Source organism: Miniopterus schreibersii (genome assembly GCF_964146895.1).
Source record: "Miniopterus schreibersii genome assembly, chromosome: 14".
Classification (NCBI taxonomy): Eukaryota; Metazoa; Chordata; class Mammalia; order Chiroptera; family Miniopteridae; genus Miniopterus; species Miniopterus schreibersii.
In genome coordinates this window covers 40,543,192-40,556,339 of record NC_138114.1, presented here as the reverse complement: position 1 = coordinate 40,556,339, position 13,148 = coordinate 40,543,192, and the positions used below count along the sequence as shown (strand labels likewise).

At 41.9% G+C, this 13,148-nt stretch overlaps 1 protein-coding gene across 6 annotated transcripts in view; it reads left to right on the top strand.

The window, feature by feature from the left end:
• The first annotated feature begins 853 nt into the window (after positions 1-853).
• ARMH3 (armadillo like helical domain containing 3) overlaps positions 854-13,148 on the top strand; it is a 140,032-nt gene continuing 127,737 nt past the window's right edge. For 2 of the 6 annotated variants that reach the window (XM_081157382.1, XM_081157378.1), the window contains exons 1-2: positions 10,931-11,015; positions 11,654-11,766. In XM_081157382.1, coding sequence (XP_081013508.1) covers positions 10,946-11,015; positions 11,654-11,766 — 183 coding nt within the window. In that variant the 5' untranslated portion in view covers positions 10,931-10,945. Of the gene's footprint in view, positions 1,099-1,228; positions 1,889-10,930; positions 11,016-11,653; positions 11,767-13,148 lie in introns of those variants that run through there. The other 4 variants (XM_081157379.1, XM_081157383.1, XM_081157380.1 and 1 more) reach the window with 4 other exon arrangements.

The window sequence follows — 13,148 nt, the reverse complement described above, 5'->3', positions numbered from 1 at the left end:
TTGCTAAGATCCTCCATCATTTGCTGCCTCCACTTTCTCTTCTTCCATTCATTCCTCAAACATTACCTGAAAGTCCCTCCTGTGGTTTCCATGGCATCTTTTTCCTCTCAATTTCCTCTTTTCTAAATAATACTATGTTCAGAATTTTTGGTTCATCTTCCTCCACCATCCTTTAAATTTAGGTGTTTAAATTCTATCTTCACCCTATGATTATTATTATTTAAACCTTCTTCCTAGGCCATTCCCTCCCTTCTCATGGATTGAACCATTACCACTAAGTCAATGGCTCCAAAATACTTCTCTCTGCTCAGTTCCATAAAGTCGTTGAAGTCACTTCTCAGCATATCTTCTCTTTTCTTTTTCTTAAAAATCCTCATGCAAGGACATGCTTAGAGAGAGGAGGAGAGAAAAAGAGAGAAACAGATTCGTTGCCTTCCGTGCCCAGACTGGGCACTGAACCCAAAACCCGGGTGTATGCCCTGACTGGGAATCAAACGTGCACAGGGTGATGCTCAACTAACTGAACCACTCCAGCTGGGCGCAGCATATCTTTTTTAATCTTCCATTTTGCGTATGAGAGAGCAGATTCAGATTACTTGCCAAGTTAACACAGCTTTACATAGTGCTTTGCAAGTAGTAGGCACACAATACGTATTTGTTAAATGAACGAGTTTGTTTCTAATCTTTCACTTACGAAGTTGCCATAACCAGCTTGGAATACATATCTTTACAAACTCTGCCAATGTATTACCGTGTTCAGAGTCTGCCATATTTAAAAACATTGCTATTGCAACTTGCATCCAGTGGGTAGGTCCTTACTAGCTGTTTCTTTTGCTAATTTCTTTTTCGCGGTGCATTTCGGGAGTTGTCTTTGTGATGTGATGCTTGCTGGGAGTCGAGGTCTGAGCCCCGCCTTGGGGCGTGGACGAACCTTTCACACGGCGGGCTTTAGGACCCTGTGGGGCACTGTGGGTCTGGGGAAGGGTCGGGGGAGGTCCGGAGGGCGGCCGTGAGCCCGAAGGAGCGGCGGTGTTGGTGGCGTTGGGGGCAAGAGCGCCCAGGAGTGGCGCGGGTGGTGGAGGAGGAGCCCGGGGCTCGGTAAGCGGCGCGGGCCCGGGCTGGTCCCCAAACGTGGCCAACCCCTGCGGGTCCGGCTGTAACTAGGCCTTCTCCCCGATGCGGCTCTGGGGGCGGGGCCAGCGCTCGCCTAGGGGACGACGGGGGTGACGGGGGGGGAGGGGGGCGGCGCGGGGAGAGGAAGGGAGGACCGCTGCTGAGGCCAGCTGAGGCTGCGTGAGGCGGGAAGGCTGGGCCCGGGGTGGCGGAGCGGTGCGAGAAGCTCGTCGCTTCTCCTGCTGCGGGTCCCTCGGAACATACGGTGCCTGTCCCGTCCCCCTTGCTCCCTATTGGGCCCTTCTGGTAGCCCACCTTTGACCCCAACACGGAGCTGACCCTGACCCCTAAAGCTGCCTCCCTTCCGCAGATTGTTCCCGCCCCTGGGTGGCCTTCAGCCCAGCCTGGCCCTGGGGTGACGGCTTGGGGCAGGGCTAGGGGAAGGCCGGTCTGCCTCTATTCTTCAGGTATCCCGGAAGGGCCCACCCTGTCCCTCTTCTTAATCTCTGACCCGCGGGCTTCAGCCCACCCTTCACACAGAATCAGTGAGGCAGCCGTGTTTTCTCTGGGTTACTTGGTGCGAGCCTGGGAAATGAACCTGTTCCCAGGCAAGTGTGGGGAATACACCAGTTCCCTGAGGAAGGAGAGCTATCAGAAGCTGTGGAGTGCTGCCCCTGCAGAATGGGAAGTAGAAATTTGGGCCCGGCCCGAAAAAATGTTTCTTGATCATCAGACCGTCCCCAGTTACTCCTCTACAGAAAAAGTTTTGAGCTGAGTGAGAGCTGTTTCTTTGCTATTCTGAGCTCTCAGTGACCTTGTAAACCAGGGCAAATACGGTTTGTGTACCTGCCATTAACTTAGCACAAGTTAGTTGGAATTATTTGGGTGTGCCTGCAGTTGAATTTGTGTGCACAGTACTTCCTTTGTGAAGGCTTTTTAGATAATCAGTCTAGAGAAAGGTGGATCCTTCTTGTTAGGATTGTAAAGGGGTAATTACCATTCTTTTAGTGAATAGGGAGTCTTTAAGGTTTTTTTCCTGGAAGTTTAGGCATTATAATTCATTCACTGGTTCAACATTTGTATAGTAATTTAAAAAACCTTTGAAAACTGAAAGAAATTGTTATAAAACTTGAAATTTCAGAGTCAAGTTCAAGAATTCATAGTATTTGGGGAAAATAGCCAAATAAATTGATTCCATATATATGAAGGTGAACTGTTTATTCAACATGCGTTTATTGAGCACTTGCTATGTAACTGGCACTGGGGTTAGAAATATGAGTATTGCCCTGGCCCAGGTGGTCAGTTGGTTAGAGTGTCCTCCCCATATGCCAAGGTTGTGGTTCCCTCCTGGTCAGGGCACATACAAGAATCAACCAAGGAATGCATAAATAAGTGGGACAACAAATACCTCTTTCTCATCTCTCATCTCTCTCTCTCTCCTCTCCCTTTCTCTTTCTCTCTAAAATAAAATAAAAAAAAGATTAGTATCTTTCCTCAAAGACATCAGAAAGACATATTCATATGAAAATTGTAGTGCTGTGGGTTACATATCCTTATAGAGGAAACAGTGTGAAGGGACTACTGCCATTACCTGGGAGAGTCAGGGAAACCTTCACAAGGGGGACATACTTGAATTGGGTGACAAAGGGTGAGTAGGAGTTTGCACAAGTAAGGAAAGGCATTCCAGTTGGAGAGAACAGTATGTGCATAGAAATGGTGAAAGTGTAAGGAAAAAAATAACATGATTTCTAAGTGTCAGAAATTTGTCCCAGTCAGGATGTGTGGTGGGGAAGTTGTCAGGAGGTGCTTTTTATGTTAGGGAGTGACAGAAGTGCAGATTAAAGTAATGAGAAATGAGGCAGTGAGACTAATTAGAGTTGTTGCAGTTGAGTGAGAGTCTGAATAAAGTGTCGCAGTGGGAATGAAAAGGATGGGAATGGGTTTTAGAAATAATTTAAAGATAGATGCAACAGGACTTAGTGTCTGGAGAGAGAGAGTGGGCTGAGATTTCTAATTTGAGAGATTGGGTGAATGGGAATTCCATTGGCCAGGATATGGACTAGAAAAAGTACAGCAGATTTTTTAAGAGTTGGGATGGCTATGGAAAGAGGTATAGGGGAGATAGTCTGGTGTGTTGAGATCAAGTTGCTTGTGGGATGTGCACATGGAGATGTTAGTAGGCAGCTGGAAGTAAGGAGGCTTGGTGAGCTTAATATATTGGCAATAGCTCTGACTAAGTGAGGGCATATATGAAAAAAAATCCTGGGAAAATGTTTATTTTGTTTGTTTATAAAGAAGTATCAGAATATGTACTTCTTCCATTTAGTAGTGAGCTTCTCAAAGCAGGGACCATAATGTAGTAATTTTAGTTCCCCTTTTTGTCTTATACTATGCCCGTGTTATTGTAAGGTATTGATAAATGTTAGTTATTAAGTTAGCAGGAAATCAATTTACTTTGCAAGGTTGCAGTTACCTTTTTGGGCTTTCTTAAAGAAGATTCTGGGAGTCTGTCTTGTAATTTTCATTTTATACTTAGGTGGTATTCATGAGGCTTGTATGGTTCAGTAGGAAAGGAAATGAAGAACATATGAGTGACGTTGTGCTGCTTGAGGAAGTTTAGGGCTTGAGCAGAAGATAGACAGTATTAATTTACAAGAGGCTCCTGCTCATTGAAAAGAGGATCTTACAATGAATTTTCATTCTGGGAGATGTCAGAAGAATGTGATTTTCAATCAGAGTTTTCTGAAATCCTGTCATTGTGGAGCTGGTTCCTCCTCCTGAAGGTGCAAGTGCATTCCTTCTTGTGTAAAATAATTTGAAAGGGAGCCTGAGGTAGTCATGTTTATTTAAACCTCATCATCTGTATTATTAGTTTGTGAAAGTAGGCATATTCGGTCAATTCTGATGAGACTGGATTGAATTCTGTGAAGCTAGTTCACCTTTAGTAGGTACAGAAAGTGGTTGATACCTAGAGTGGAGTTTGGGAAATTTCTGGTTTTGTCACTTGCTTCTTAGTCTTGGGAAAAATCCCTGAATTACTTCCACTTTCAAATATAGGCACAATGCCCACTCTGAGGTGAGCACTGCTCAGAGCACACACGAGATATGGATGCTTTGCCCTGGCCTGTCGGTCAGTGGTTAGAGCATCAGCCTGAGCACAGAACGGTCATGGGTTTGATTCCCAGGTCCAGGTCATGCACCTGAGTTACAGGTTTGCTTCCTGCCTCCTGCTGGGGTGCATGAGGCAACCAATTGATGAGTCTCTCTCACATCGATGTTTCTCTCTCTCTTTCCCTTCCACTCTCTTTGAAAAGCAATGGAAAAAATATCCTCAGGTGAGGATTAAAAAGAAAAATGGAAAGGAGTTGTATGCTTGTTTTAGAGCCAGTCAGTGAGGTGGAATTGGAGGAACTTGTATCTCATGCTATGAAAGAAGCTGTGGCACCTGGCCAGGCGTGGCTCAGTAGTTGAATATCAACCTAGAATCCAGGAGATCGCAGTTCAGTTCCTGGTTAGGGCACATGCCCAGGTTGTGGGCTCAATCTCCAGTCAGGGGTGTGCAGGAGGCAGCCGATCAATGACCCTCCCTCATCATCGATGTTTCTCTCTCTCTCTCTCCCTCTCTCTTCCTCTCTCTGAAATCAATAAAGATATATATATTTTTTAAAAAAAGCTGTGGCAAGGAACCATGTGGAATAGTAGCAACACAATACAGTGCCCATGCCTATGTCTGGAAAGTGAGTTAAATACAGATTCAGACAAGGGTAAATTTAGTAGTCTAATCTGACCAGCATGTGAGCTAAATTCTTGGGGCCTTCAGAAATGAAGAAGTGACTGGCTGGAGTGGCTCAGTTGGTTGAGTGTCATCCCATACACCAAAAGGTTTTGGGTTTGATTCTTGGTCAGGGCACATACCTGGGTTGTGGGTTTGATCCCCAATCAGGAGGGAGCATACGGAGCATCACTGTTTCTCTCTCACATCAGTGGCCCCCCCAGCATGTTCTAGGGTGAAGATTAAAAAAATAAATAAATAAAAATAAATGAAGAGGCGTATTAGGAACTAGTTTGAAAAATGAAGGGTTGAGATTTGGAGGAATACCTTACATTCTCTTAAATGCTTATACTGTTAGTATTATTTCCAGGGAGTGTGGTGTGCCTTGCAGAAAATTTAGGGAACAGATAACTTGTGCCTAAAGATTAAAAACAAAACTAACACCCTTGCATCTAGAGGAACTAGGGAACTTTTAGGAGAGTCAGGGCAGGAGACTCTGGCTTTATAAACATATTGCTTCCTCTTGTGTATTGGATGAATGGCTCATGGTTAGACAATGGTAGTATTTGATGCAGCCACAACTCCTGGGCAGATAGGAGTTTCATCTCCTTCACTAAAAATGTGGATTACTATAGTCAGTGTGCCTTGTAGTGATATTTCATAGATGGGCAAATTGGGGCCAAGATCCTAAAGGAAGGGGATGTGGTTGGTGAATTAATATGGGGAGAATGAGATGGGGTGGGTAGGTGATGTTTGCTTCAGGTCCTTTCCTAGAGATGGCAGAAATTTTGTGCATTCTCTCAAAATAATCTCTGCTCAGATGCTCCTTTCCTTTCAAAGCAGGGTTTATGGGTGTGATGAGAGTGCTTCTCAAACTTTAGTGAGCATCAGAATTACTTGGGGCAGGGTTTTTCAACCTTTGCACTATTGACATGTTGGGCTGGATAATTCTTTGTTGTGGGACTGTCCTGTGCATTGTAGGTTGTTCAGCAGCATCCCTAGCCTCTACCCAATACATGTTAGTAGTATCTCTCTCCCCTTCTAGTTGTGACAACCAAAAATGTCTCCAGGCTTTGATGTCTCCTGGGAGGCAAAATTGCCGCCGTTAAGAACCACTGATCTGGGATGGTTTTTAAAGATGTAGACCCCTGTTCCTTAACTCGAAAAGTCTATCAGTAGTGGGAAAGAGGGCACCCCAGGAAATTCTGAAACAGGCTATCACAGCTCTGCAGTGGTAAAGCATATTCTCTCCTAAGCTGAGGGCTATACTGACTTATACTTGACTTGCTCCCTATTTCATTTTTCTGTTTTTTTTTTTTATATCTTTTCATTTATTATTAAGTTTCGGTACAGAATTATCCTCACAGCACTGACTAAGCTCAATTAAAATAATATAAATTAAATTCTGTAGTGGAGATCAGTATATGTATTTCAGCCTTTCTTTTTTCTTTCAGTTACCATGTCGGATACATCTGTCAACTTGACTAGACACTCAGATTCTTCTCCAGTTTTTTCTTCCAAGTTTCCTACCATTCCATTCACTTGTCTGTCTCTCTTTTTCACTTTATTATTATTGATATTTATATGTATACAGGGTGTCCCTCAAAAACATATACACACTTTGAATAATTATTAATCCCAATGAGTTAAATCTGAAAAGGAAAGAAACATCACTTGAGCTATCAGCTATTAAGGTGTGTATACATTTTTTTTGGACACACTGTATATATACATATACATATATAAAGTATATATACATACGTCAGTAAAACTTATCTTTTTCTACCATGGCATCTCTACCCACTGGCAAATTAGAGTGATGAAACTCAAGATACCTGGACACTACAAACTTTGTTTATAAGGTCAATGAGTATATATTCTTTCTCCTCACTCAGCTGGAACCTCTTCACAGTTCCCTGCAGATCCTCAGCTTTGTTTATGTGTAGGTTACTGGTTATTCTTGCTCATTCATCTGCCTTTTGAGAGACAGTACAGTATAGTGATTAAGAGCAGAGACTAACACCAGACTGCCTGGGTTTGAGTTCCTACTGTCACTTAAACTGGCAAGTTTTGTTTCTTTTTTTTAAAGCCACTTCATGCTTTAGTTTTCTTTTTTAAAAAATGTGTTCTCTTTTTTTTTTTTAAAGATTTTTAAAATTCATTTTTAGAGAGAGAGGAAGGGAGAGGGAGAGAGAGAGAAAAAAAAAATCGATGTGAGAGTGAGACATTCATCTGCTGCCTCCTGCACACCCCCTACCAGGGTACAAGCCCAAAACCCAGGCATGCACCCTGACCGGGAATCGAACCAGCAATCTTTTGGTGCATGGGTCAGCGCTCAGCCAACTGACCCACACTGGCCAGGGCCATGCTTTATTTTCTTATTGTAAAGTTCCTTAATCATAGGTTTGTTGTGAGAATACAATGAATTAATGTATATAAAGTGTTTAGAACAGCGCCTGGTACATAGTAAGTGCTAAATAAGTGTTAACTCTTTGGTTGTTATTTTACTTATTTACTTTTGATTTTAGAGAGAACAAGGGGGGGGGGAGGAGAGAGAAGGAGGGAGGGAGAAAGAGAGAGAAAAAAAGGAAAAGAGAAACATGGATGTGAGAAACATGGATTGGTTGCCTTGTGCATGCGCCTCGGCTGACTGGGACTGAACCACAACCTAGGTATGTGCCCTGACCGGGAATCAAACCCATGACCTTTTGGTGTACAGGACAACCCTCCAACTGACTGAGCCACCCATCTAGGACCCAAGACTTTTGATAAATTAACTATGGCAGCTCTCTCAAAATCAGAGTGAATTTCTATTAAATTAATTTTTGATACTAGAGTTGGCATATATTGCACTCATGAAGACAATAAAATGAATAACTAGCTAAGTGTAACTAGCATTCCTTGCATATTAGACATTGGAAGAGCTGGCTTTAGGTTTTGAAATCTTGATATTTGGCTTTTTCATCCTGTAGGAATGTGAAGTGATGAGCATTTAAGAAGTATGTGGCTGGATTGCTTTAAGATATAGTTTTTAAGAAGTCATCTTGGATCTTTCAGAGAGAAGTCGTGCTGTAGGTCATGGTACTAGCAGTCCCTGAGGTTTAGGGATAAAAGATTTCATTTATTTACTTCTGAGTTGAGGGGATTTGAAGCCATTCCTAAGTTTGGTGTTAAATGAAATTAGTATCGAAAAGTTGCCTGAATCTCTTTTATACTTTGCCTAGTATGTCTTAGTTTTGAGAAACTGTATTAAGCCTAAGATGACATTTCTGTGGGATTACTGTGGCTTTGCTGTATTTGCTTCTTCACCACAAGGATTTAAAAACCAGAATCAACAAAGGTCACCATCAGAGAATGCTGCTTTCCCTTCCTCGTGGTCCCATAGTATTTTTCTTTTGTACTTTTACTTTTTATTTCTCATGATTTGCCTTGTGCTATGCATTATTATGTGTTTGTCTCTGCCAATAGATAGCTTCCAGAGGATCAGGTCTGGAGTTTGCTCTTTGTAACCCAGTAGTGCCTAAACTAGTGCTTTATAATATTTAGGTGTTCCTTATGTGTTTATGGTATTTAAGTGATGCTTAGAGAATCATTAGATGATAATGTCTAGTCCAATCTCCTTTGAGAAGTAAAGACTTACTCTGTCATCTAGTCGGTTGGGAGACCTGTGTTCTAGTCTTGGTTCTGCTGGTTGGTTCCATTCTGCCTTGCTGCTCCTCAGCTGGTACTGATTCTCTCTGCATCAGGGGAGGGTTATGAAAGAGGAAAAAAGCACTGAGAGGATGTAAACAGATTACACTCACATTACTGATGTGCTGCATATACTGCTCTATCAGTCATATATTTTTCTTTCAAATTCAGGAGCATAGGCTTGATTTCTGAGATACGCCCCCCCCAAACCCCTAAAAACTCCACACTTCTGTAAAAGTTCTATATTTCTTCCAGTCCACCACCCTAGACATACCCTTCTTTGCTGTGTTTCATGGATAGAAGTGTTGGAGGAGGAGGAGACTTTATGTTGTCAGTTTCCAATCACATTTTCGACAGCTTGGGTGGTCAATTACAGTTGCCTGTGATGATGACAGAGAGTAATGAGTTGAAGCCCTTGGTTGAATTTCTCCCCCTGCTCCAAATTGAAGGAGAATGATGAAAAGAATTTAATTTCTTAGGAAATTTGGTACTCTGGATTGGAATTGTTTTTCCCTCCTCTCCTGTTCCCTTTTGCTTATTAGAAAGTATTGATTCTGAAATAGAGAAAGTGAGTTTATTAGATTTGGGGTAGACATTGATTAGCTGTAACCCAATTATAAATCCTCAGAGGGGGATGTTTGTAAACATGTGCTTTTCACATCCAGGAACTCGTGGTTCCCACTATTCTGCTAATCAACTGGTTGAAGCTGAGTACATGAAAGATCTATACCCACTGAGCTTAGAATTGCATTGCTTTTGATTTATTTTAATAGGATCCTCTTGATTTCCAATTTGTTTTCTCCCCTATAAGGACATCTTCCTCTTGACAACCTATTTAAAAGACACAGGAATCTTTTGAACAGAGGCTATATTTCATGCTTTAAGGCAAAACCATGATCAATGTAGCATAAATTGCCCACAAGAATCTTTTCTTTGTTGTTATTTTTCCATTCAGTTTTTTCTTTGGACCATAATGGAATTTGAGGGCTTAGTGAGGCCTCAATAAAGGTAGATCTTACTAAAATTTTAGGTCAGATCTAGTACTTTTCAGTCTCCCGCCCCCATTTCAGAATCAATCAGTGACAAGCATGCACTGTGCATTTACCATGAGCCATGGGCTTATAGAAAAAGTGTATGATGTATTCCCTTTGCTAAAGATGCCTAATATCCAGTTGGGGAAATTTTTTGTGCTTCGTGCTTTTCCTTTTTCTGTTAATCGTTACCTGAGGATATTTTTTCCATTGATTTTTAGAGAGAGTGGAAGAGAGGGAGGGGGAGAAAGAGAGAAACATCAGTGTGACAGAGAGACATGGATTGGTTGCTTCCTGCACATGCCCTGACCCGGCTGGGGATTGAACTTGCGACCCATGTATGTGCCCTTGACTGGGAGTTGAACCTGAGACCCTTTGGTCTGTGGGCTCATGCTCTACCACTGAGCCACATCTGCCAGGGCTGCTTTGTGCTTTTTGTGAATCTCCTTTTTGGCTATATGTATTAGAGAAAGCCATTGTCTGATATAATCTTTTATGATATTTGATGCATCTGTTCCTTAAACAGAATTTTTATTTTGATTTGAAAGATACTGCATATTTTGCAAAAGTCATTGAACAAAATTAATTTTGTTCTGGTACTTTGGGTTAGTTTGGAAGTAAAAATCAGGCTCCTTACTAGCCCCCCATACTTGCCATTGGTTGAAATTAAATTTCAGAACTAGAGCCTAGTATTTTAGAGAGAGAGAGAAATTTGGTCTCTTCCAGGTAGGAAGAATCTGGGAAGTGAGGGAATATGTGTAAATCCACAGTGAAGACCTGTTGGATTTCAAGGTCTCACTTAAAAAATTGAGAATTCCTACCTCTGACTGGGTGACTCGGTTGGAGTGTCGTCCTGTACACCAAAAGGTTGCAGGTTTGATGCCAGGTGAAGGCACATACCTAGGTTGCAGGTTCGATTCCTGGTTGAGGTGCATAAAGGAGGCAACCTATTGATGTCTCTCTCACATCCATTTTTCTCTCTCTCTCTCCCTTCCTCTCTCTAAAATCAATAAACATATCCTTGGGTGAGGATTAAAAAAAAAATTGAGAATTCCTTGAAGCAAGATGGGGAACTTTGGGCATGATTCATGGAACTGCTTTCATATAGAATTGAAAAATACATTGAAGTTTGATCTACAAGAATGTATATATACACATACATACATGTATAATTAAATTTAGAAGGAGTGTATTGTTACATTCAGTTATTTTGAAATCAAGTTTAATTTTTGACCTTTAACTGCTATTTTCTACCTTGGGTTTCGTTCCAGAGGAATTTCTGAAGATAGTCAAGTGCATTGTGATTTATGAGGCAGTGAAGGCCAAGTACTTTGCAGTGATGAGAGCCTACTTACTTTGGGGAAAATCAATGGAGCACATCAATCTGCAGCACACTTCCTGTCTTAATGGTCCTAAGCTCAATCAATACTTGAAATTTAACTTCACCATCAGTCTGGGGCAGTGTGTACTTTGCAGCCTTCCTTCCATCAACCTCAGATATATGGCCAGACCTATTACAGATGGAGCTAGTTACACTTTCCTGTTGGTTTTGGATCTGCTTTAAGCCTTGTCCACTGGCTTGGTTTTTGGTTTGTTTTTTTAAAAATATATCTTTATTGATTTCAGAGAGAGGAAAGGAGAGGGAGAGAGAGATAGAAACATCAATGATGAGAGAGTCATTGATTGGCTGCCTCCTGCACGCCCCACACTGGGGATCGAGCCTGCAACCTGGGCATGTGCCCTGACCAGGAATCGAACCTCAATCTTCTGGATCCTAGGTCGATGCTCAACTGCTGAGCCATGCCTGGCCGGGCTCCACTGGCATGTTTTAAGGATGTAAAATGTGCTGTGCTGTAGGCCAAGTAATGATTTAAACCTTGAAGTTACCTGGTCAGAGGAGGGGGTGTTGGACAGATGCACAAGACCCATAGCATAGTTGTTTATCATTTTTTCTTCCTGAAAAATTTCCCATTGAGAGGTATTTCAGTAGAGTCTCCAGAATCTTGGAGAGCATTCCTAGCACTGACTCTGGTTTTCTTTTTTACAGATTCTCTAACTATGGCACAGGTAGAGAAACGGGGGGGTTTGCTCCGGAAATCTTCAGCCTCCAAAAAACCACTGAAGGAAAAAGTGGTGCTGATGTATGATGAGATTTTCATGGTAAGGCCTGAAGCCCTGCTATTCTGCATGGCTTGATTCCTTAGTTTCATGTTCCAAAATGAGAGACAACCTCACCCTTGCCTGCTACCTTCTAGTTCTTCAGAGGGTGAAAGAGGGAGAGCAAGGGTGAAAGTGAGCCCTCTCATAGTAGAAATTATGATCATGTATTAATATAGATGGTTGCCATAAGCTGGGTAAAACAATTGAAAGGAGGAAGGAAGCTTCTTTTCCTTTTTTTAATTTATTTTTTTGTTTTTAAATATATCTTTATTGATTTCAGAGAGAGGAAAGGAGAGGGAGAGAGGTAGATAGAAACATCAATGATGAGAGTCATTGATCTGCTGTAGCCCACAACATGAGCATATTCCCTGACCAGGAATCGAACCCCGATTGCCTGGATCCTAGGTCAACGCTCAACCGCTGAGCCACGCCTGGCCGGGCTCTTTTCCTTTTTTTTAAATAATATGTTTTTATTTATTTCAGAGAGAGGAAGGGAGAGGGAGATAGAAACATCAGTGATGAGAGAGAGTCATTGATTGGCTGCCTCCTGCATGCCCCATACTGGGGATCAAGCATGCAACCCAGGCATGTCCCCTGACTGGACTCTAACCTTGACCTCCTGATTCATAGGTCGATGCTCAACCACTGAGCCACACCAGCCAGACAGGAAGCTTCTTTTCTGAGTATCTTTAAGACTTGTCTTCCTTATGATCTGACTTAAGGACCCTTCTAGATGTCTGTTGAAGTTACTTTTGGCCCTAGATCTCTATGCTTCAGATATTTAAAAAAGATGCTCTATTATATTTCATCTCAAGATGTTAGTAGACAGAACAGTTGCTTAGTTAGACTATCTCATTCTCTATATGCGTTAACTGAAGAATATTAGCAGTTGGGTTTCGTTGGGTCTTCATAATTGCTGACTGATCATGACCCAAGCCTGTGTTGTAAAATATACACTGTCAGGGAAAGTTAGAGTAATTAGATGCCTTGCACGGGTACTTGCTTTCTGAAGTCCTGGTCATAAGTAGTAGTACATGTAAAATAGAATAATATCTATAAAAAGAGTTATTGTACATTGAGTTTCTACCATGTGCCTGGCATTACTCTAAACGTATAACTAAATACATTAGCTTTAATTCTGACAAGAATGGTGAAGAAGGGCCATGTTTTTTACATGTGCCATGTAAAATATAATGTTATAGATGAGAAAACTGGGCATCACAGCTAGAAGGTGATTTGAACCCTTGTGTCTGACTCTAGAGCCCATATTCATTCAACTTTGCCACATGGCCCAGGATAAATAATTCAATCAAGCAAAACATCTACCTCTTGGCAAAGCCTTAGAGACAGAGTTTGACATGCAGAAAATTAATACAGAGTTG